Source organism: Salvelinus alpinus, chromosome 1, assembly GCF_045679555.1.
Source record: "Salvelinus alpinus chromosome 1, SLU_Salpinus.1, whole genome shotgun sequence".
Classification (NCBI taxonomy): domain Eukaryota; kingdom Metazoa; phylum Chordata; class Actinopteri; order Salmoniformes; family Salmonidae; genus Salvelinus; species Salvelinus alpinus.
Window position 1 is genome coordinate 32,144,181 of NC_092086.1, and position 26,251 is coordinate 32,170,431.

Below are 26,251 nucleotides of genomic sequence, written 5' to 3' on the forward strand. Positions count from 1 at the left end.
ATCAACTAGAGCGCCGTAACTAATATATATTTAGCAATGTCCAATGTAAACTCGAGAGTGCCCTGTCCACCCAGGTATGACGTGGGCTGCTACATCAGCACCTTGGATACGGGCACACCATTCACCAAAGAGCTCCTGCCCCGTTTTCAGCCAATCAGCAGAGTGTTTTCTCGATAGGAGATCAACCCCACCCCCTTCGCTTCCAACTGTATCGTTCCGCTTTGGGAATGTCCTTTCCGACAGAGCTGTAGATTTGACTGAAATTGCCAAATGCAACCCCCGTTTCTTTTACTCATCATTTTCAAACTGCCATTCTCTGATCTAACAGTTTGTGTTTGCTCTAGCATGGTAATAACGCATGGTTATTAAGGTTTCATGGGTGAGCGTGTATTCAGCTCAACAAATTGCTCCCTCATTATTTTTAAACATGTCAAATAAATAAGTCGGAAGCACTTGGCAATACCAGTTAACCTATTGGAATGCAAGTATTCCATATCATAGCCTTGTCGAGGCAATAGGGGAGATATATCTCGGCTGAAATGATTGATACGCTGATCTAAATCACTTTGGATGTCAAGCAAAGGCACATAATCTATCAACCATGCATCGCTGAAAATACATAATCAAAAGATACTATATGCAAATGACATAATTTATCATATGTCTGACTTCATAATCGATGTATTTTTGTCTGCTGTCAGAGACATAGGAAAAGTGTGACGCAAATGTTCTTGTTATGGGCGTCTCTTAATTTTTATGCCTTGGATTGACAGTATAACTAACCAATACACTTTCGAGTTTGTACATTTCCAGCAGGCTGGATTCCCCAATTTGACCAATTGCAGGCCCAGATTTGGTGCTCGTATTGTTTTGACCTCTGAAACCGCATCACCGCCTACCTCGTGCCCATGGCGGAGGAAAGCTATAAATATAGGCGCATGACAGCCGACTGGGACGAAGTTGTAAAACTCCCAGGTAGAAGGGAAACATTCTGCAAGCCTGCTGAAAGGGGGAAACGCCAAACAAACTAAAAATCTAAACTAAAGCAAAATAAACAACGATAACCTATCGACGTCTACACGTACTGGAACACTTTTTTATGTTAATGTTATACTATATGTGAAGAAAGTATTTATATCTACCCTACACTTCTATTTGCACTAACGGTACTTCAAAACTACTGAGAATCTTTATTTTGTACGAAAAAGTAAGTATTGCTTTTGGCTCAATTACTCTGCGTGTTCGATTGGATATCCATCAATCATCTATAGCCCAGTATTCATGATGAACTATTTACCCCAGATTATATCGCAGGGGTTTTTAATCAAGTTGATTTGCTGCGTCAGTCCCCGAAGTTAGGGAGGGGTAGCCTAACTAACTGAAGCATGTGTGTGTGTGAGAGAGAAAGACGGGATATGAACTAAATAGTCATCTACATTTGCTTGACTATCAAGACTGACTGTCAAATTATTGAAAGAAGAAACTTGCGGAGTGGCAATAGGCTATGCATGGAATTGTGTTATCTCTGTTTTGGCCCCGTTATTAAATCTCCAGTTCGGAAAGAATTAATAGTATATCAAGTGGTTATTTATAGGTCCGCAGAGATTATAAAAAAAGGTAGCTGCTCACACTGTCTCAAACGAACAAAACCATCCGCTGTTGGGCAGAAAACTGTCTATTTCGTAATGACCGAGTATGATTGTTTATTGGATACAGCTTATTTAGCATTTTCTTCTGTACTTGGCCATATCCAAAATGAATAGACTAGTTACATTTTGCTAAACCGTTTGTCGACACTGTTCCGATAATAGCAACACCTAACCTTTATATCCCCTGCCTCGCCTAGTCGACGTTCACTGCTACATTTTAATCAGCATTCCAAGTAGTGCGAGTTGAGAGCCGCCAATCTGATACAATATTTACAGGGTACATTTTTCTATCGCCAGCCTGATTGCTAATATGTAACCGTTCTGTAAAAAAAAGTGCAGTATGCCTTTCCGAATGTAACTGCGACTCTGTGACGTTGGCAACATTGTAACGAGGCTAGCTATTTATTATGTAACACGATCAGTTCTAGTGCTTCTCTATAGCTTCGTATTGAAAAAAGAGCACAGCTCTTTCTGTGGAGATTTCTAAAATTCTGAAAATAGTTTGTCTACTGTGAAATCTTTAGGTTGTTCATATTGAGTTGTAGATATGCAGACACATTCACTAGATCCCCTTGCTTGTCATGGCTATTTATAAACTAGGTCGTTCTGTTCCATAGCGTGACATTGCATTGTTAAAGATGATTCAGGCTATATACGTTGATACTGAATACGGCATTGTTCGGGAAAGCGCTTGTAAGTAAGGGTTTCACTACTGTTTTACACCTGCTGTATCATGTGCATGTGAAAAATAAACGTTGAGACTTGAAACAAGACAGAGAAGAGGTGAACGCTTGATCCGTCATAGCATACTAGTTGATTTGAGTGTTCATATGGACTGCAATTCTATTCTAGATGCTTCCCTCAGGAAGTAAAGGGTTAACGTTTAAAGGGCATTTTATTGCATTCCTTTACAAAGTCTGCAGTAGTAGGCTCAACCTGAGTCAAGTAGGCGAGGACATTGCCACCCACATCTTTGAGAAGTGTTGCCTGTTTACAAAATGTTGTCCAGTTATACCGAATGTTACTAAAGTAATGCAAATTCTTTACATGGCTTGTATCTAGTGGAGGAATGGTTCATGCCTTTTAATGTCTTATTGTTTTGCATATCTCTCTGAACAATATGCTAATCATTTATTATCTTTTTTTTCAGGAAAAAACAACGCTCAACCTGTGGAAGAACGCCTCTTGCGACTAGCACTTTTGTTTTTAGATCAGTTCCACAAAGCTCTAGTTCCTTTTGCCTGGTGTTGACCCAACCCATCACACCCTACCCTGCCTGGGAACCACCTACGCCACCCACCACAGATACGTAAAGCAACTCAACAGGACGCAGCTGCCGACACCTCTTCTCGCACCCGGAGCAGTTCAGCAGCCAGCTATGCAGCTTGAAATCCAAGTAGCCCTCAACTTCGTCATCTCCTACCTTTACAACAAGCTGCCACGGCGACGGGTCAACATCTTCGGCGAGGAGCTTGAGAGGCAGCTCAAGGGGAAGTATGAGGGCCACTGGTACCCAGACAAGCCATACAAGGGCTCTGGATTCAGGTGCATCCACGTAGGGGAGAAGGTGGACCCGGTGGTAGAGAAGGCAGCCAAAGAGAGTGGCCTGGACATTGAGGATGTGCGCCACAATCTGCCTCAGGACCTCAGTGTGTGGATCGACCCCTTCGAGGTATCCTACCAGATCGGTGAGAAGGGGCCCGTCAAGGTGCTGTACGTGGACGATAGCAATGAGAGCAGCCCCAGTGGGCTGGAGCTGGACAAGGAGATCAAGAACAGTTTCAACCCTGAGGCCCAGGTCTTCATGCCCATCAGTGAGCCTGTGGTGGGCCCCTCTCCGACTTCCAGCTCCCCTTCGCCTCCCTTCGGCCACTCGGCTGCTGTCAGCCCCACCTTCATGCCACGCTCCAACCAGCCTTTAACCTTCACCACCGCCACCTTCGCCGCCACCAAATTCGGCTCCACCAAAATGAAGAGCAGCAGCCGCAACAACCAGAACGGCAACGGTGGCCAAGGCGGGCAGGGCCAGAAGGTGGCCCGCACCTCGCCCACCAACCTGGGCCTGAATGTGAACACGCTGCTGAAGCAGAAAGCCATCTCCACCTCCATGCACTCTCTGTACGGGTTGGGCCTGGGCCAGCAGCAGCAGGCCTCAGCCCTCAGCCCCAACGCCAAGGAGTTTGTGTTCCCCAACCTCCAGGGCCAGGGGAGCCCGAGTGCCCTATTCCCCGGTGACAGCTCCCTCAGCCTCAGCCCGCTGCAGTACAGCAATGCCTTCGACGTGTTTGCGGCATACGGAGGTCTCAACGACAAGTCCCTTATGGACGGCTTGAATTTCAGCTTGAACAACATGCAGTATTCGAACCAGCAATTCCAGCCAGTGATGGCCAATTAGTACACAAAGATACTACAGTACTAGTACACAGAAATGACCAGAGATATGTGATATGGGGGGGAAAAAAAGACTAAACGCACATCAAAAAATACAATAGGAAACAGAATTTCCAGGAAAAATTTAAAGTGACTTGTTGTCGACTGTAAGATTTGTGTACAAGTCCAAGCGCATGAGCCTGAGGGTGAAAGGACTTTGCCCCCTTGAGTTATCTTTTTTTACAATGAAGCTTGTAGTACAAGATGTCCAAGCTTGGTTACCTAAACTTCGACATGCATCATTATTTCTTTTGCCAACCAAGCACAGAAATGATTTTTTACGTGACTGTTTTAAAGATAAAGAAGAAAACAATACAAGTCATGGCCTCTTTCAGTATTTAAGACATAACTGGACATGCCAATTTTCCAAGGATTGGCATTAATAAGTGGGATTTCCTGGTCTTTTTTCTAATTGTATAATTTAATTTAGTACAGAGTTTGTAAAATATCAGAGTATATATTGTTTCTACGACATGGTACTGCATTTATATCTTTTTACTACTACAGTGATCCGTGATGGCTGCAGCGACTTTATGTTCTTTTTTTAAATTGAAATTGTGAAATGAATCCCTCTAAAAAAACATTGACAATTCTAAAGATTGTGTACAGAATATTCCGTAGTGGGATTTAAGAATATTTGCTTTTTTGAAAAACAAGAGTTGTATTTTCTGTTAAGAGTTTAAAGATTTTTGCTATATTATGGACAAAATGTAATCGTATATTAATTTTGTACCTACATTGTGCAATACTTGATAAAACAAACGGTATAACAAAGTATTTGGAGTCAGTGTCTTACATGTTAAGCGGAACTGATCATTTATTAAGTTTGTATTAAAAAGCTTGAAAATATACACGTCTATCTTCTCATTGGTAGTCTGGTCTTGTTGATTGGACAATGGACATATGTATGAAGGCAATATTATCCAGTTTTCCATATGCCATTGAATTGTAAAGTACACACACTTTATCGTAGCCATAGGAGTCCTAGCCTATCCTTCAGTGCCTAATGTACCTCTGGTCAGCGTATTCCTGGGGCACTGGCTCAAGACCTTGCTCTTGACACATGGTTCAAACCTGCAGTGTAACTTGTCATTTGCAAAGACCTCGCATAATATAAAGTACTGACATGTCAGCATGGTGCTATTGGTAAGACTGCACTGTTATACATCAATATTCTATACATGGTAGTCTTGTAACTAGTGTTACACAAATAGGCATATCGAAGTGTTCTGTAGTCTTATTGCTGGGAATCAGGGTGAACGTTAGTGTTCTGTGCTATTGTCTAGAATTACCAGTGGGGTTTTCCTTGACAACATAACAGTTTTATACATTTCCATCAACTTTCAAAACATAGTTAAGCAAAAAGAGCCAATGAGCGTATTCCCTTTTTACTGGAGATTTGATATACCCTGCACATGTATTCCATTCCGACTGTCTACGTTATCCTCAGCCTTCTGCTGGGTCTACATACTACGGTGCTACATACTACAGTCAGTCCATGTGCTTCCTGGGCCTATTAGGCATATGGATAGTGGGGTTAAGCCTACTGTCATCCCAGACCTTAGCATGTCACCTCTGTGTCAGTTAGCCTACTGAGAGCTGAGGTGTTTATATTAGTGCACTGTACATGTTAGCCCTACTAGCCAACAGGCCCGTCTTTGAACACTGCAGCCTGCCAGTTTAGTCAAATAATGTTGTTGAATGTGAAGATGGTCCGGTAGGCTAGGTGATATGTTCTGTTTACAGTACCTTCATCCTGAGCATGTGTGTGGTCTCCAGAGTAAATTCAGTCACATTTATTTTTGGGATAACACTTTTATTTCCCTTCATCTATACTGATTTTGTAGTGGATCTACTGAGCATTTTGGGTGCTATAGTATAGCATAACAATAGCCACTTTGTAGAGGCAGTAAAGGCTTCTACACAGTGGCCAGCTGCATGCTATTCTAAATGCTCTCAATCATTTTTCACCCAGTGTCCTGAGGTGACGGATCATTGGATAACTATGATTGCTGACTTGTGATGACAAAATGAATCGGAAGGAATGAACAGAATGAGAAGGACATTTTAATGGGATTAATGCTGGTCTGAAAAGGAAGTGTATGTTGCTTGTTTGATTCTTCCAAAAGTGATCTATGTTGAGGTCCTGTTGGGACTATTCATGTACTTGGTATCATGGTTTCAACCAGAATGGATCGCCTTTTGTTTCTATTTCTCATGCTGTTGTTGCTGCCACTGCTGCTGATTTTATAATTAAGCAATAAGGCCCGAGGAGGTGTGGTATATAACCAATATGGCTAAGGGCTGTTCTTCTGTACAACACAACGAGGAGGGCCTGGACACAGCCCTTAGCCGTGGTATATTGGCCATATATCACAAACCCCAGAGGTGCCTTATTGCTATTATAAACTGGTTAGCAACTGTAAAAATAAATGTTTTGTCACACCTGTGGTTCTGGTGTACCACGGCTGTCAGCCAATCAGCATTCAGGGCTCGAACCACCCAATTTATAAGTAGAACTAACATGCCGGTGGGTACACAGAGAGCACTTTAACCCTGGTGGCATACCACGATCCTCTGAGGTTAGCTCACCAAGTATCTGTGCACTGTTGTCTGTCAGCTGCACTTGGTAGATTGGCCCTAATAAAGTTCACAGATGGTTTTGGATATACAGTACGTGTGTGTGTGTGTGCATGCATTTGTACGTGAGCATTTGTGTGCACATGTGCGTGTAATAGAAATATGTGTGTTGGGGATATGTTGGGGACAAGCAGTTCTGGGGATGCCTTTGAGGGATTATCACCCTGCTCTGCTCTCCTGAGCCTCTCCCCCCACAGGCTCTAGTATCACTGGACGTCATCAACCCCGCTCTGATTCTAGGAGAGCAAGAGAGGGAGGACAGGGAGGGATGGGGAAGATCGGGAGGGAGGAAGAAAAAGTGACTAGGCATCGAGAGAGAGAAAGGGGGTCAGAGAGAGAAAGAGAGGAGGTAGAAACAGAGAGAGAGAAAGATGAGGGATAGCAACAGAAAGAGAGTGTGAGAGAATGAGAGCTGGCGGCATCCTTGATGTAATCCAGACCAGAGCCGCGGCCGTCAGAAAAACAGGTGGAGCTTTCTGTTGAAACGAGCAGACATGGAGTTATGTAAATGTCAACCATCTCAGCAGACCAGTTCATGGCTTTCCAGTTCCCCAGCTCTAAGTCATGCAGCCTCCATTTCTGGAGACACATTAAGTTAGTTGATTGAGGAATGACAACCCACCAGGTACAGTTCAAAGTATTTTTGATTTACATTTGTTTGAGTTGTCAACTAATGTGAATTCAACATGAAATCAACCAAAAATGTCACCATGTCATTGGATTTAGGTTAAAAGTCGGATTTTAAAAAATGCAAAATACCCTTGATGACTTTTTGCAAATTCAATCAGTTTTCTACTTTTTGCCCTAGCACTACACAGTTGATTCAAATAATAAACTAATCATCAAACTTATATCAGGTGTAGTGCTACTACAAAAACCTACTGCTGCTACTACTGCTACTACTACTATCACTACTATGTCTCTTGACACATTGATGAAAATAGTCATGGTCTCTACACCTTCAAGCTGCATACTGGACCCAACTAAACTACTGAAAGAGCTGCTTCCTGTGCTTGGCCCTCCTATGTTGAACATAATAAACGTCTCCCTATCCACCGGATGTGTACCAAACTCACTAAAAGTGGCAGTAATAAAGCCTCTCTTAAAAAGCCAAACCTTGACCCAGAAAATATAAAAAACGAATCGACCTTATCGGATCTTCCATTCCTCTCAAAAATGTTAGAAAAAGCTGTTGCGCAGCAACTCACTGCCTTCCTGAAAACAAACAATGTATACAAAATGCTTCAGTCTGGTTTTAGACCCCGTCATAGCACTGAGACTGCACTCGTGAAGGTGGTAAATTACCTTTTAATGGCGTCAGACCAAGGCTCTGCATCTGTCCTCGTGCTCCTAGACCTTAGTGCTGCTTTTGACATCATCGATCACCACATTCTTTTGGAGAGATTGGAAACCCAAATTGGTCTTCACGGACAAGTTCTGGCCTGGTTTAGATCTTATCTGTCGGAAAGATATGTTTGTCTCTGTGGATGGTTTGTCCTCTGACAAATCAACTGTAAGTTTCGGTGTTCCTCAAGGTTCCGTTTTAGGGCCACTATTGGTGAGGTAAACATAAAGTTTACATTCGCTGCTATGTGGACGATACACAGCTGTAAATTTCGATGAAACATGTTGAAGCCCCAAAACTGCCCTCCCTGGAAGCCTGTGTTTCAGACATAAGGAAGTGAATGGCGGCAAATGTTTTGCTTTTAAACTCGAACAAAACAGAGATGCTAGTTCTAGGTCCAAAGAAACAAAGAGATCTTCTGTTGAATCTGACGATTAATCTTGATGGTTGTACAGTCGTCTCAAATAAAACTGAAGGACCTCGGCGTTACTCTGGACCCTGATCTCCTTTTTGACGAACATATCAAGATCATTTCCATTTATGCAACATTAAAAAAATCTGAAACTTTCTGTCCAAAAATGATGCAGAGAAGTTAATCCATGCTTTTGTCACTTCTAGATTAGACTACTGCAATGCTCTACTTTCCGGGTACCCAGATAAAGCGCTAAATAAACTTCAGTTAGTGCTAAACACAGCTGCTAGAATCTTCACTAGAACCCAAAAAATTGATAATATTACTCCAGTGCTAGCCTCTCTACACTGGCTTCCTGTTAAGGCTAGGGCTGATTTCAAGGTTTTACTGCAAACCAACAAAGCATTACCTGGGCTTGCTCCTACCTACAGTTGAAGTCGGAAGTTTACGTACACTTAGGTTGGAGTCATTAAAACTCGATTTTCAACCACTCCACAAATTTCTTGTTAACAAACTATAGTTTTGGCAGGTCGTATAGGACGTCTACTTTGTGCATGACACAAGTAATTTTTCCAACAATTGTTATAATTCACTGTATCACAATTCCAGTGTGTCAGAAGTTTACATACACTTGACTAGTTGACTGTGCCTTTAAACAGCTTGGAAAATTCCAGAAAATGATGTCATGGCTTTAGAAGCTTCTGGTAGGCTAATTTACATAATTTGAGTCAATTGGAGGTGTACCTGTGGATGTATTTCAAGGCCTACCTTCAAACTCAGTGCCTCTTTGCTTGACATCATGGGAAAATCAAAAGAAATCAGCCAAGACCTCAGATACATTTTTGTAGACTTCCACAAGTCTGGTTTAACCTTGGGAGCAATTTCCAAACGCCTGAAGGTACCACGTTTATCTGTACAAACAATAGTACGCAATAAAAAAGCCAGACTACGGTTTGCAACTGCACATGGTGACAAGGATCTTACTTTTTGGAGAATTATCCTCTGGTCTGATGAAACAAAAATAGAACTGTTTGGCCATAATGACCTATGTTATGTTTGGAGGAAAAAGGGGAGTATTGCAAGCCGAAGAACACCATCCCAACCGTGAAGCACGGGGGTGGCAGCATCATGTTGTGGGGGTGCTTTGCTGCAGGAGGGACTGGTGCACTTCACAAAATAGATGGCTTCATGAGGCAGAAAAATTATGTTGCTTCAATATATCCGCATCTCAAGACATCAGTCAGGAAGTTAAATCTTGGTCGCAAATGGGTCTCCCAAATGGACAATGACCCCAAGCATATTTCCAAAGTTGTGGCAAAATGGTTTAAGGACAACAAAGTCATGGAGGCCTACAAACCTGACTCAGTTACACCAGCTCTGTCAGGAGGAATGGGCCAAAATTCACCTAACTTATTGTGGGAAGCTTGTGGAAGGCTACCTGAAACGTTTGACCAAAGTTGAACAATTTAAAGGCAATGCTACCATATACCAATTGAGTGTATGTAAACTTCTGACCCACTGGGAATGTGATGGTTCCTCTGGTTCCTCTCTAGGTTTCTTCCTAGGTTCTGGCCTTTCTAGGGAGTTTTTCCTAGCCACCGTGCTTCTACACCTGCATTGCTTGCTGTTTGGGGTTTTAGGCTGGGTTTCTGTACAGCACTTTGAGATATCAGCTGATGTAAGAAGGGCTTTATAAATAAATTTGATTTGATTTGATTTTGAAATTTGATTTGATGAAAGAAATAAAAGCTGAAATAAATAATTCACTCTACTATTATTCTGACATTTCACATTCTTAAAATAAAGTGGTGATCCTAACTGACCTAAGACAGAGAATTTTTACTAGGATTAAATGTCAGGAATTGTGAAAAACTGAGTTTAAATGTATTTGGCTAAGGTGTATGTAAACCACCGACTTCAACTGTATCTCTCCGATTTGGTCCTGCCGTACATACCTACACTCACGCTATGGTCACAAGATGCAGGCCTCCTTATTGTCCCTAGAATTTCTAAGCAAACAGCTGGAGGCAGGGCTTTCTCCTATTGAGTTAAATTTTTATGGAATGGTCTGCCTATCCATGTGAGAGACGCAGACTCGGTCTCGACCTTTAAGTCTTTATTGAAGACTAATCTCTTCAGTAGGTCCTATGATTGAGTGTAGTCTGGCCCAGAGATGTGTAGGTGAACCGCCCTTGCTGTCACTGCCTGGCCAGTTCCCATCTCTCCACTGGGATTCTCTGCCTCTAACCCTATTACGGGGGCTGAGTCACTGGTTTAATGGTGCTCTTCCATGCCGTCCCTAGGAGGGGTGCGTCACTTGAGTGGGTTGAGTCACTGACGTAATCTTCCTGTCAGGGTTGGCGCCCCCCTCGGGTTCGTGCCGTGGGGGAGATCTTCGTGGGCTATACTTAGCCTTGTCTCAGGGTATTAAGTTGGTGGTTGAAGATATCCCTCTAGTGGCGTGGGGGCTGTGCTTTGGCAAAGTGGGTGGGGTTGTATCCTGCCTGGTTGGCCCTGTCCCTGGGTATCGTCGTAAGAAGGGCTTTATAAATACATTTGATTGATTCATACTACTACTACTGCTGCTGCTACTACTGCTACTGCTACTACTACTGCTACTGCTACTACTACTGCTACTGCTACTACTACTACTACTACTACTCCCCTCACAAATAAATGCTTCCATTGTTCAGAATGAGAAGTATGTGTGAGGGGTGCATACATAGTAGTGTATTTTGTAAACAGACTGTGTAATTAATCATTGCTGTCACATTTAGTTGACTCCAGCATAAGAAATATGGTTAAAGGGAGGACAGGCAGGTATCACAGCTATTTACTCTGTCACCCACACCCATTTGGAACACACGATCTCAGGATACCAACATTACACAAGGAAATGTCTCCACCTGAGCCATGTCAAATAGACCATAGCCAAATATTGTCAAGAAAGCCTTGAGAGGAGCAGTCTCTCAACTCTGCTATAATAGCTACCTGGGTTATGATATACTGTGTTTGAGTGTTTTGGTGAGCTTCGCCTGCTCTTGTGAAACCTTGTGTAAAGCATCTATGGTAATGTTTAATTGTGCAAAGCATAGATGATAACATATGTACACAGTTTTTCATTAACTCAAATACACACGCGTACACATGCTCTCACATGCACCTGCACGCAGACACACACACACGTTACACGCAAACACACATTACACACGTTACACACGTTACACACACAACCATCCTATTTAAAGGTACAGTACATGGGAGTGGTCAGGTTTGTTGTCTACATACAGTATATCTCTGGCAGACACTCACCCGTCCATCCCCTTAAGCTGCAGTTGCTCTTATCTGCAGTTGCGTTAACCACTAACCAAGAACAAGTACACCCCTCCCTCCTCCCTCCGTCCCCCCCATAGCCTTTCAGGACGACCAACTCCTCGGTTCCAGCGGAGCATATCAGACCACTCTGACTTGCGTGCCTGGAGGCCCCCAGGACACTCCCACACCTTGCTGGATCCTGATACCAAAGAGGAGTATCTCAATAGGTTGAAATGGCGTCCTCTCCTCGTCTCTTTTCCTCATTTGAACTCAATGTGCAGTGTAAATTAGGGAGAGGACACTATTGAGCTGTACCCGCATGTCAGACTGCAAACACTGCAGCCTGGCCAGTTTACCTCAGTCCTCAAGGGCCTTTGCACTACAGATTCCAGAATTTCCCTTTTGACCCTTAGATTGCATATGCGACTCTGAATTCTCACAGTAGGAACTAAACATGTTGTGTCCCAGAGAAATTAATCAGATTACACATGTCACAGGGACGTTAATCAGAGCTGTGCAATCTGCCGATCTGAGGCAGGGAGAGAGGGGGACACCTGCGATTCATCACTCTGTGTGTGTGTGTGTGTGTGTGTGTGTGTGTGTGTGTGTGTGTGTGTGTGTGTGTGTGTGTGTGTGTGTGTGTGTGTGTGTGTGTGTGTGTGTGTGTGTGTGTGTGTGTGTGTGTGTGTGTGTGTGTGTGTGTGTGTGTGTGTGTGTGTGTGTGTGTGTGTGTGTGTGTTAGTGTATATGTGTGTGTACGGGTGTTAGTGAATGTGTCTGTGTATATGTGTGTGTGTACGGGCGTTAGTGTTTGTTTCTGTGTATATTTGTGTCTGTACCGGTGTTAGTGAATGTGTCTGTGTACGAGTGTTAGTGAATGTGTCTGTGTATGTGTGTGTCTGTACCGGTGTCAGTGAATGTGTCTGTGTACGGTTGTTAGTGAATGTCTCTGTGTATGTGTGTGTCTGTACGGGTGTTAGTGAACGTGGCTGTGTATATGTGTGTGTGTACGGGCATTAGTGTTTGTTTCTGTGTATATTTGTGTATACGAGTGTTAGTGCATGTCTCTGTGTATGTGTGTGTCTGTACCGGTGTTAGTGAATGTGTCTGTGTACGAGTGTTAGTGAATGTGTCTCTGTGTATGTGTGTGTCTGTACCGGTGTTAGTGAATGTGTCTGTGTACGAGTGTTAGTGAATGTCTCTGTGTATGTGTGTGTCTATACCGGTGTTAGTGAATGTGTCTGTGTACGGGTGTTAGTGAATGTGTCTGTGTATGTGTGTGTCTGTACCGGTGTTAGTGAATGTGTCTGTGTACGAGTGTTAGTGAATGTCTCTGTGTATGTGTGTGTCTGTACCGGTGTTAGTGAATGTGTCTGTGTACGAGTGTTAGTGAATGTCTCTGTGTATGTGTGTGTCTGTACCGGTGTTAGTGAATGTGTCTGTGTACGGGTGTTAGTGAATGTGTCTGTGTATGTGTGTGTCTGTACCGGTGTTAGTGAATGTGTCGGTGTACGGGTGTTAGTGAATGTCTCTGTGTATGTGTGTGTCTGTACCGGTGTTAGTGAATGTGTCTGTGTACGGATGTTAGTGAATGTGTCTGCTTGCTAGTCTTCACTTCCTAATACTAGAGTGAGTAACATAGCAACAGAATGGTGTGTTGTGTGTGTATGAAGGGTAGAGGCTCTGTCCTTGGAGAAAGATGATTTGTAGCAGGCTGATTATGGGGAGATGTCAGGGCACGCACACACAATACGCACACACACACACGCGCGCGCGCGCACGCACACACACACGCACACACCACACACGTACGCACGCGCGCACGCACGCGCGCACGCACACACACACACACACACACACACACACACACACACACACACACACACACACACACACACACACAAACACCAAGAGGAATGTTTTCTTCACTGCCTACCACATGAGCCTCAGGTGTGTGTGTTGGGTAACATGACTCAGATATGGATTAGAAAGAAGGAAGCTGGACTAGTTGTACTCTAACCCCCCTATGTCTTAGCAGTAGCCACAGTACAGTGGTATTTAGTCAACAGAGCTGACACACACACAGATATGGATTAGAAAGAAGGAAGTCAGACTACGTACAGATAGAGGCTGCACTGTAACAGCCAGTCACTCTTGAATAGCTTGATCTTCTCTTCGCCTGTCTGACATCATTGATATATGGGCCTAAAGAAACAAAAGCAGTGATACAAATATAACAGAGAGACTCAACCTTGGTAACGTCACAAAGAGCTACAGATGTATTTGATAATCTAAGCAGACCGCATTCCATTCATTTGCGTCTTGCACCAATGCATTACTCATCAGAGAAAAATATTTTTGGCTATATTTAATATTTTAATCATATCATGTTAAAAGTCATTCAATAATATTGTATTCATAACACTTTTTTCTAATACATTAACAGCAGTGATGTAGTGGTAAAGAAATATATGGGTAAACTGATCGCAGGTCAGTGACAATAACAATACCTATTCTTTCAATGCGTTTTTCCACTAAAGGTGGGTAAACTGATGGGTAAAAAATAGTGGGTAAACTGTTTAGTTGCGTTTACACTCTACCACACCACTGATTAACAAGCCACCCCAGGCCTAAACCCCTGAAGAACAAGCCAAGAGGACAGTGGCATAGATACAGTATAACCTTGGAGTGGGAAGCCTACCAGAGTAGCCTTATTGTTTAACTGCCTGGTGATCTAGCATCTAGTTGAAATACCTGTGAGTGATGGAGACCTCCCCAGAGCCCCAGTAAACCTGTTAGGGCATCCCTTGTCAGGACCGGAGGGGAACAACCAGCCACACAACAGCTGGAACTGGAGCTGTCCTCTCTGACTCAGGGCAATGGAATCCCAGCCATTCCAGTATAACATAAAGGAACGCAGGCACACACACAGGATCACACACAAGATCACACACACAGGATCACACACAGGATCACACACAGGATCACACACAAGATCACACACACAGGATCACACACAAGATCACACACAGGATCACACACAAGATCACACACACAGGATCACACACAGGATCACACACACAGGATCACACACAAGATCACACACAAGATCACACACACAGGATCACACACAAGATCACACACACAGGATCACACACACAGGATCACACACAAGATCACACACACAGGATCACACACACAGGATCACACACAAGATCACACACACAGGATCACACACAAGATCACAAACACAGGATCACACACAGGATCACACACAAGATCACACACACAGGATCACACACACAGGATCACACACAGGATCACACACAAGATCACACACACAGGATCACACACAGGATCACACACAAGATCACACACAGGATCACACACAAGATCACACACATAGGATCACACACACAGGATCACACACAAGATCACACACACAGGATCACACACACAGGATCACACACAGGATCACACACACAGGATCACACACACAGGATCACACACACAAGATCACACACACAGGATCACACACACAGGATCACACACAAGATCACACACACAGGATCCCACACACAGGATCACACACACAGGATCACACACAGGATCACACACACAGGATCACACACACAAGATCACACACACAAGATCACACACACAGGATCACACACACAGGATCACACACACAGGATCACACACAGGTCACACACACAGGATCACACACACAGGATCACACACACAAGATCACACACACAGGATCACACACACAGGATCACACACAAGATCACACACACAGGATCACACACACAGGATCACACACACAGGATCACACACAGGATCACACACAGGATCACACACACAGGATCACACACAAGATCACACACACAGGATCACACACACAGGATCACACACACAGGATCACACACACAGGATCACACACACAAGATCACACACACAGGATCACACACACAAGATCACACACACAAGATCACACACACAGGATCACACACAAGATCACACACACAGGATCACACACACAGGATCACACACACAAGATCACACACACAGGATCACACACACACAGGATCACACACACAGGATCACACACACAGGATCACACACAGGATCACACACAAGATCACACACACAGGATCACACACACAGGATCACACACACAGGATCACACACAAGATCACACACACACAGGATCACACACACAGGATCACACACACAGGATCACACACACATTCCTCCCGCATCACTCTTTCTCTCTCTCTATTTCACATTTTGGCTATTGTGTTAACCCCTCGTCTCCCATCATAGCTACTGTTCATACAGTTAAAGTTGGAAGTTTACATACACCTTAGCCAAATACATTTAAACTCAGTTTTTCACAATTCCTGGTAAAAATTCCCTGTCTTAGGTCAGTTAGTATCACCACTTTATTTTAAGAATGTGAAACGTCAGAATAATAGTAGAGAGAATTATTTTTTTCAGCTTTTATTTATTTCATCACATTCCCAGTGGGTCAGAAGTTTACATACACTCAATTAGTATTTAGAAGCAGTGGCTTTAAATTGTTTAAGTTGGGTCCAAAATTTTGGGTAGCCTTCCACAAGCTTCCCACAATAAGTTGGGTGAATTTTGGCCCATTCCTCCTGACAGAGCTGGTGTAACTGAGTCAGGTTTGTAGGCCTCCTTGCTCGCCAACGCTTTTTCAGTTCTGCCCACAATTTTTTTGTGATTGAGGTCATGTTTTTGTGATGGCCACTCCAATACCTTGACTTTGTTGTCCTTAAGCCCTTTTGCCACAACTTTGGAAGTATGCTTGGGGTCATTGTCCATTTGGAAGACACATTTGCAACCAAGCTTTAAATTCCTGACTGATGTCTTGAGATGTTGTTTCAATATATCCACATAATTTTCCTACCTCATGATGCCATCTATTTTGTGAAGTGCACCAGACCCTCCTGCAGCAAAGCACCCCCACAACATGATGCTGCCACCCCCGTGCTTCATGGTTGGGATGGTGTTCATCGGCTTGCAAGCTTTCCCCTTTTACCTCCAAACATAACGATGGTCATTATGACCAAACAGTTCTATTTTTGTTTCATCAGACCAGAGGACATTTCTCCAAAAAGTATGATCCTTGTCACCATGTGCAGTTGCAAACCGTAGTCTGGCTTTTTTATGGCGGTTTTGAAGCAGTAGATTCTTCCTTGCTGAGCGGCCTTTCAGGTTATGTCGATGTAGGACTTGTTTGACTGTGGATATAGATACTTTTGTACCTGTTTCCTCCAGCATCTTCACAAGGTCCATTGGTGTTGTTCTGGGATTGATTTGCACTTTCGCACCAAAGTACGTTCATCTCTAGGAGACAGAACGTATCTACTTCCTGAGTGGTATGACGGCTGCGTGGTCCCATGGTGTTTATATTTACATCCTATTGTTTGTACAGATGAACGTGGTACCTTCAGGCGTTTGGAAATTGCTCCCAAGGAGGAACCAGACTTGTGGAGGTCTATATTTTTTTTCTGAGGTCTTGGCTGATTTCTTTTGATTTTCCCATGATGTAAAGCAAAGAGGCACTGAGTTTGAAGGTAGGCCTTGAAATACATCCACAGGTACACCTCAAATTGACTCAAACAATGTCAATTAGCCTACCAGAAGTTTCTAAAGCCATGACATCATTTTCTGGAATTTTCCAAGCTGTTTAACCGTACAGTCAACTTAGTGTATGTAAACTTCTGACCCACTGGAATTGTGATACAGTGAATTATAAGTGAAATAATCTGTCTGTAAACAATTGTTGGAAAAATGACTTGTGATGTCCTAATCGACTTGACAAAACTATTGTTTGTTTACAAGAAATTCATGGAGTGGTTAAAAAACGTATTTTAATGACTCCAACCTAAGTGTATGTAAATTTCCGACTTCAACTGGACATTCAGGTCAGATGAAACTACACAAACGCTTTAAACCAAAAGTGAACTTACATCAACTTGTTGAAAAGCAGAGAGGCTATGAGAGGGAGGATTCTCATTCATACAGAATATTCACAACGTATCCTCTCTGACAGCTGACCTTTAAAATGTTGATATAACCAAACCCAACACAGGTGTGACAGCATGCAAATCCCAGATCCTGTCAAAGTCTGACAGCATTTTCATGAATTACCATGAAGCAAGTATGTAAATGTGCATATCCACGCATCATTAAGCATGTGTGCACTGGTTCTTAAAACACTTTCATTTCAATTTTATTTTAAGGGTTAATAGTTGTACAGTATATAGCTCTGGTTAATAGTAGTACTGTATATAGCTCTGGTTAATAGTAGTATAGTATATAGCTCTGGTTAATAGTAGTACTGTATATAGCTCTGGTTAATAGTAGTACTGTATATAGCTCTGGTTAATAGTAGTACAGTATATAGCTCTGGTTAATAGTAGTACAGTATATATCTCTGGTTAATAGTAGTACTGTATATAGCTCTGGTTAATAGTAGTACTGTATATAGCTCTGATTAATAGTAGTATAGTATATAGCTCTGTTTAATAGTAGTACAGTATATAGCTCTGATTAATAGTAGTACTGTATATAGCTCTGGTTAATAGTAGTACTGTATATAGCTCTGGTTAATAGTAGTACTGTATATAGCTCTGGTTAATAGTAGTACTGTATATAGCTCTGGTTAATAGTAGTACAGTATATAGCTCTGGTTAATAGTAGTACTGTATATAGCTCTGGTTAATAGTAGTACAGTATATAACTCTGGTTAATAGTAATACAGTATATAGCTCTGATTAATAGTAGTACTGTATATAGCTCTGGTTAATAGTAGTACTGTATATAGCTCTGGTTAATAGTAGTACTGTATATAGCTCTGGTTAATAGTAGTACAGTATATAGCTCTGATTAATAGTAGTACAGTATATAACTCTGGTTAATAGTAGTACTGTATATAGCTCTGGTTAATAGTAGTACTGTATATAGCTCTGGTTAATAGTAGTACAGTATATAGCTCTGGTTAATAGTAGTACAGTATATAACTCTGGTTAATAGTAGTACAGTATATAGCTCTGTTTAATAGTAGTACTGAATATAGCTCTGGTTAATAGTAGTATAGTATATAGCTCTGGTTAATAGTAGTACAGTATATAGCTCTGGTTAATAGTAATACAGTATATAGCTCTGGTTAATAGTAGTACTGTATATAGCTCTGGTTAATAGTAGTACTGTATATAGCTCTGGTTAATAGTAGTACAGTATATAGCTCTGGTTAATAGTAGTACTGTATATAGCTCTGATTAATAGTAGTACTGTATATAGCGCTGTGCTGTGTTCTCCCTGGGCCAAACACTGTTGTTTACTCAGTGGGAGAGCTCTCTGGGCCCATGCCCACACCAGGGGGATGTTTTCCCCAAACAGAGGGTAAAGGAGGGCCCATCCCCTGGTCCTCCCCTGGTCCCCTCCACCACAGGGCCCTGATGAATGTGGAGGGGACATGTGAACGTACAGTACTGCCCTGTGTTATACAGTGTGGGCCCCATGAATGCAGACGTGGTTGTTATGGTCCAGATTCCGCTACTGACCCTATACTCATAAAATGGTAATTTAGCACATAGTTTGGTCCGATGTGACATAAAGGTAAAAACCATTATGGGATCAAACCCACATCTGTGGTGGAGGTTATATCCGTCAATCCAAAGAACATGAACAAAATCCCCATCAACATCCGTCAGTTTAAGATAGAGATATCTGTTTTGCATTGGGTGCGTCTCAATCCACCACATCCACCGATGTTGCACTTTTGCATCTGTGGTGAAAAGTGACAGAGCTAGAGTGCTGTTTGTCAGACCATGAGACATCCCATCTGTGGTGAAAGGTGACAGAGCTAGAGCGGTGTTTGTCAGACCATGAGACGTCCCATCTGTGGTGAAAGGTGACAGAGCTAGAGTGCTGTTTGTCAGACCATGAGACATCCCATCTGTGGTGAAAGGTGACAGAGCTAGAGTGCTGTTTGTCAGACCATGAGACATCCCATCTGTGGTGAAAGGTGACAGAGCTAGAGTGCTGTTTGTCAGACCATGAGACATCCCATCTGTGGTGAAAGGTGACAGAGCTAGAGCGGTGTTTGTCAGACCATGAGACGTCCCATCTGTGGTGAAAGGTGACAGAGCTAGAGCGGTGTTTGTCAGACCATGAGAGGTCCCATCTGTGGTGAAAGGTGACAGAGCTAGAGCGCTGTTTGTCAGACCATGAGACATCCCATCTGTGGTGAAAGGTGACAGAGCTAGAGCGCTGTTTGTCAGACCATGAGACATCCCATCTGTGGTGAAAGGTGACAGAGCTAGAGCGCTGTTTGTCAGACCATGAGACATCCCATCTGTGGTGAAAGGTGACAGAGCTAGAGCGCTGTTTGTCAGACCATGAGACATCCCGAAAATTGGTCCTTTCATGAAAACGTCTGTAGCGTCTGAACGGTTTGACTTACAAAATATTATGACCACTCTAAGGGTAGACTCTCACGAAAGCAATGGTCTCTGTTTTGCTCCACGAGTGATACGGGACTAGTCTGAAGGTAACCGGTACCGGTTTAAAAAGTATGAAGGTTGTTTTGAGCCTTCCCCAAAAAGGGGTTAAATATATGTAAAAAATTATATATATACATATTTCCTGAGCTTTCTCATCTCCTAGATATAGGACAAACACTTCAAAAACTTGTTTCATAAGGTTTATTTTTTGACTGTTTTTTTTTTACCATTTATGAATGTGTTATTCAATGTGTTTATTGGGCTTATAAAGGCCAAATGCAATATTTATTCAAATCATTTTTATGTATTTTTTTTTATACCTAAATGGTCCTAAAATTCTAAATCAAATAGCTAAGTGATCCATAGTATGACCATCTTAAAACAGTTCCATATGTCAGCTTAGAACCATGTGGAAATAATGTCTCAACACTTTTTTCCAGGGGAGAAGTTTATGAATTGCCTGGAAGGGCTGTGGAACAGTGGATATCCATTGATCATTCAGATAGAACAGTTAACAGGCATTACCCTGAGATCAGTGGAGGCTGGTGACTTGAACATTTGAGGAGGATGGGAGACCCACGGTATAGGCGTGGAGCGCACAGAGACGACAAAGTGTATTTCAAAAATCGTCAAAGACTAATTATTTTAACCTAAAGCATTTAATAAAGACATTTATAGTACAATATTATGGGGAATGGGAATGAGAGTTTTACTTACACCGTGTTGGAAAGGGATCACAGCAGTGATTGGATGAGGGTATGAGGCATGAGTTGAGGTGTTCAGAGGCTTGACCAGTGCAGGACAGGATTTTACTGGAAAGACAAAAAACTATAAGACAACAAACTACACAGATAGACAAGTGTTAAGAATGAGTTAGTCCAAGTAAGGAGTAAAATCATTGATGTGTAATAATGTGATTGTGTAACTGATTGACTCTACATACAGTAATGAGAGAAAATTGATAGGGATACTCACAGTGCTTGGAGGGGAAACATTCAATGTGGCAGTGGATGAGCGGGCACATGAGACGTGGCTTCAGTTCATGTCAGGAGAGAGTAGACAATGGTAGTGGAGTTGAGTAGACATCACCTCTTAATCAGGGAACAGGGGGGGACTGTAAATACAAATAGCAGATACATTCCATTACAGCTGCGCCATCGTAGGTTTGGACAACGAGTTTCTCTCAGACATCTCAGAATTCGTAAAGTCAAACAGACTGCGGCGCATCTCGCCCACTTGACAGATTAAAGTAGCCCAACACGCGTTCCTGAATAAAGCCCTAATTATACACATACCTGACGATAACTGACAACTGCAAGCAGACTGGTGCTGCACCCAGAGGGGTGGGGCAGTTTCTAACAGTTGATCAGACTGAAAAATCATCTCGCTTTCATCCCATACAGCATGTCAGATATTTAGGTGTAGCCTAGGCTGCTGCAACATTTATGTCATGAGTTTTTGCTTGTGTCTGTCCGGAGTGATGATGTGTTATCATCTTTGCTAAAAAAATCCTGGAGGAAAGTGGAAAGCCTATCTGAGCGCACGCGAATAACTGCGCAGCGTCAACCTCTCTCTTTAATATAACTTTCATTGGATGAGGCGATGGAAGCTATCAAATCATTCGGAAATGTTTTCAACATCCCAGAAGAGACAGTCGAAGGTTCCATATGTTCAGCAAGTAAAGCATCATAACGTGATATTACCTCTGCAAGCTCCTTGCTATGCTTTTGTTTTTTGTGTAGCTGAACGATCTATGTTGTTCAGGTCACTGCACCCACCTTTTGACCAACGCTCAGACTTTCCAAAAAGCAGGTAAGGCCCGCAATACAGGCGGCCTGATGAAACCAGTTATACTTTTGATTCAAGTTAGTATTGAACGCCCTCACCTTTTCATCCGTCTTCATGAAACTGCTCTCAGGCAGAGGTCAACCCTCGCTTTTAATTCGCACCTTTTCCGTGTACCCCAGAGAATGAAAGGGGTTCCTCAACAAAAAGTCCACAACATTTTAGGCAGCTTTGGCCATTCTGGCGGAGAAAACTGCACACTTTTGCTGGTAGCTAGCTAGCTACTGAAGTTAGCAATGCAAATTTAAATGACTTGCACTAACTGAACACAAAAATAAAGTTCTAAAACCAAGAAAACAATTTATAATATACCTCCTAAGTCTCCTGTAATTTGAAAAAACGAATTTGAATTGAACAATATCCAAAAGATGCTCAACTATACCTCTTCAGTCATAATCTCTATCCAACAATGTCACCAAGCCTCTGAACACATAGAACCCCCATAATGTTCTGTGGCACAATCCCAAAACATATCTCCAGGTTCGTTCTCTGATTCTAATTCTATGTTTGGATGGACAACATGTCAGTTCATACTACAAAAGCTTTGATTGTTTGAAGGACTTCCTCTGGAAGTGGTCATAATTACCACGTATGTCTATGGAAGGGTGTGAGGCCTAAGAGCCTCCTAGGTTTTGTATTGAAGTCAATGTAGTCAGAGGAGGACGGAATCTAGCTGTCCTCCGGCTACACCATGGTGCTACCCCAGACAGTGCTGTTGAAGTTACTGTAGACCTTCATTGCGATAGAGTGTATTTTAATCAATTATCTGGTGACATATGAATATATTTAGTATAGTTTTATCTAAAAAGGATAACTTTTTTAATGTTTCACTATTTTTCTTTTTATGAAATTTCACTGAGGGGGATGGTCCTCCCTGTAACGGCATTCCTCCTCCTCTTCTGACGAGGAGAAACGAGAAGGGTAAGTGTGGTAAGTGTCCATAATGTTTATTTAAAGACATAAACTGAACACTACAAAATACAAAACAATAAACGTGAAACGAACAAAACCAAAACAGTACCGTGTGGCAACAAACACTCACACGGAAACAAACACCCACAAACCAAAAGTGAAACCCAGGCTATCTAAGTATGATTCTCAATCAGGGACAACGATTGACAGCTGCCTCTGATTGAGAACTATACCAGGCTGAACTCAAAACCCCAACATAGAAAAACACACATAGACTACCCACCCCAACTCACGCCCTGACCATACTAAATAAAGACAAAACAAAGGAAATAAAGGTCAGAACGTGACACTCCCCATTCTCCTATGAGGAGCCTCCACTGCCTGGGATTGTGGTGAATAACTCCCTGATATCAACCAATCAGCATCCAGGATCCAAACAACTGCTTTTATCATTTTGAGTACGGCATACAGACGGTATCCTTCAGTACTGTCTGGTGCAGTAGAACAGTGGGGTTTTTGCTCTACAATAAAACCCCACCTGTAGTGGGCTCCATTTTGAGCTGGTGACAAATCAAAAGTTTGTTACCAGTAAAATAAATTACGGTACTGTTTTATAATATATCAATTTCACTGGTGATTTAAATGTACGTGCGTCATAATTACGAGGTTATTATAACAAATAGGTGTTTGACAAGTGAGAAGGCCCAACACGCTCTCAGACTACACTAGCTTGGCTGAACCAGCCTGAATGCGGCGATCACTGGTGTGTGTAGCGTTCAGGCTGGTTTTACCAGGCTATCTCCACTCCCTCCTTGCTCCTAGCATTCAGTCTGGTTTTACCAGGCTATCCCCACTCCCTCCTAGCGCCTAGCTTTCAGTCTGGTTTTACCAGGCTATCCCCACTCCCTCCTAGTGTTCAGGCTGGTTTTACCAGGCTATCCCCACTCCCTCCTAGCTCCTAGCATTCAGACTGGTTTTACCAGGCTATCCCCAATCCCTCCTAGCGTTCAGGCTGGTTTTACCAGGCTATCCCCACTCCTTCCTCGCTCCTAGCGTTCAGGCTGGTTTGACCAGGCTATCCCCACTCCTTCCTCGCTCCTAGCGTTCAGGCTGGTTTCACCAGGCTATCCCCACTCCGTCCTAGTGTTCTGTCTAGTTTTACCAGGCTATCCCCACTCCTTCCTAGCGTTCAGGCTGGTTTTACCAGGCTATCTCCACTCCCTCCTAGCTCTTAGCATTCAGACTGGTTTTACCAGGATATCCCCACTCCCTCATAGCTCCTAGCGTTCAGACTGGTTTTACCAGGATATCCCCACTCCCTCATAGCTCCTAGCATTCAGGCTGGTTTTACCAGGCTATCCCCACTCCCTCCTTGCTCCTAGCGCTCAGGCTGATTTTGCCAGGCTATCCCCACTCCCTCCTAGCGTTCAGTCTGGTTTTACCAGGCTATCTCCACTCCCTCCTAGCGTTCAGGCTGGTTTGACCAGGCTATCCCCACTCCCTCCTAGCTCCTAGCATTCAGGCTGGTTTTACCAGGCTATCTCCACTCCCTCCTCGCTCCTAGCGTTCAGTCTGGTTTTACCAGGCTATCCCCACTCCCTCCTAACGTTCAGGCTGGTTTTACCAGGCTATCCCCACTCGGTCCTAGCTCCAAAGCTACCACAGGCCAGGACTATATTCTGTTAATTTGATTCGGCACACATCACCACATATTAACATATTAATGTAAACAAAATGTCACGCTCTGGTACAGGGACAATGTAATCTACGTATCACCATACACTATGCAGGTGACAAGGAGTGTTGTGTCACTATCTGAGCTGTGATAGTACTGTATGCTGGTTGTTAGATGTAATATGAGCTCTGTCCCGCCATGCTATTGTGCTTCAGGCTCTTCTCTCCTGCACTGAGTCCACCAACCAATCATCGTGATTCACTTCAGAGACTATTTTCTTTAGGGGCGCAGTTCTACTATGGCTGAACCTGTATAAACACATTTCACTGCACCTTTTTTTACAAGTTATCTCTCATGTCCTTTCTCTCCACTGAATCTCCTCTATGGTATTGTCTCATCATGTATTCCTCTGCTTCTCCATGGTTTCCACTATTCCTATTGTGTTATCAACCTGGAAACCCATGCATCCACAGACAGCACAGGTGGAGTGAGTGACGCTACTCTCCTTTCCTATACACATGTTCAAGGCCGCTCACTGTGTGTGTGTGTGTGTGTGTGTGTGTGTGTGTGTGTGTGTGTGTGTGTGTGTGTGTGTGTGTGTGTGTGTGTGTGTGTGTGTGTGTGTGTGTGTGTGTGTGTGTGTGTGTGTGTGTGTGTGTGTGTGTGTGTGTGTGTGTGTGTGTGTGTGTGTGTGTGTGTGTGTGTGTGTGTGTGTGTGTGTGTGTAGGCTCTGATAGCTTGAGTGGGAGGTACTGATGGGTTCTCAGTGGGTGGTGTTGCATAACAGTGTCAGTGGGACTACATGGATGACTGTGTTACAGCAAGGTTAAATAGAGAGAGACTCTCATTGTGTATCGTTAGGAGAAACCCACTGAGCTTTAAGGTTGTAAACAGAAGACGAGAGGAGATGAGACCTGAATCACTGATCAGATGTTGATGTGCTGGAGATCCATGTGAGGTGTTTCCTGCCCAGTGTGGGGGGCCTCCGATCAGTGTCCTAAATGCTGATAAATGAGCTACCATGCTCTGTCGAGCCTCTGCTTCACCGTTGCTTCACCACGGCACCCATTGGCAATTGTGTCTGTTCTGGTACGGCCATCCAGCAGCAGAGCCTTCCCCAGTGTCCCTGACAGCCGTGACAAGCTAAGGGCGCTTTCCATCATGCTCTGTCAGGGCCCAGCCCCCCCCTGCCTCTAGGATTAGTGGAGGGTCACATCTCCCAGCTCACCATGTGCCAGTAGGTTGGCAACAGCCTGAGTTATGTCAGCTATGTACTAGAGGTCGACCGATTAATCGGAATGGACGATTAATTAGGGCCGATTTCAAGTTTTCATAACAATCGGAAATCGGTATTTTTATATATATATTTTTTTACACCTTTATTTAACTAGGCAAGTCCGTTAAGAACACATTCTTATTTTCAATGACGGCCTAGGAACGGTGGGTTAACTGCCTTGTTCAGGGGCAGAATGACAGATTTTTACCTTGTCA

The 26,251-nt window shown here is 43.2% G+C and overlaps 1 protein-coding gene and 1 long non-coding RNA gene across 2 annotated transcripts; one reads left to right on the forward strand and one right to left on the reverse strand.

Moving 5' to 3' along the window:
* Window positions 1-930: 930 nt before the first annotated feature.
* tob1a (transducer of ERBB2, 1a) lies at window positions 931-4,928 on the forward strand. The gene is made up of 2 exons (XM_071396990.1): window positions 931-1,207; window positions 2,800-4,928. The coding sequence occupies exon 2, from the start codon at window positions 3,028-3,030 to the stop codon at window positions 4,042-4,044; it is 1,017 nt and encodes a 338-aa protein (XP_071253091.1). The 5' UTR covers window positions 931-1,207; window positions 2,800-3,027; the 3' UTR covers window positions 4,045-4,928.
* Window positions 4,929-13,912: 8,984 nt separating this feature from the next.
* Window positions 13,913-21,547, reverse strand: LOC139567802 (uncharacterized). Its single transcript, XR_011673467.1, has 3 exons — window positions 21,304-21,547; window positions 21,046-21,140; window positions 13,913-13,996 (listed from the first exon to the last, which is right to left on the reverse strand). It is a non-coding gene; the product is annotated as an uncharacterized lncRNA (long non-coding RNA).
* Window positions 21,548-26,251: the final 4,704 nt, after the last annotated feature.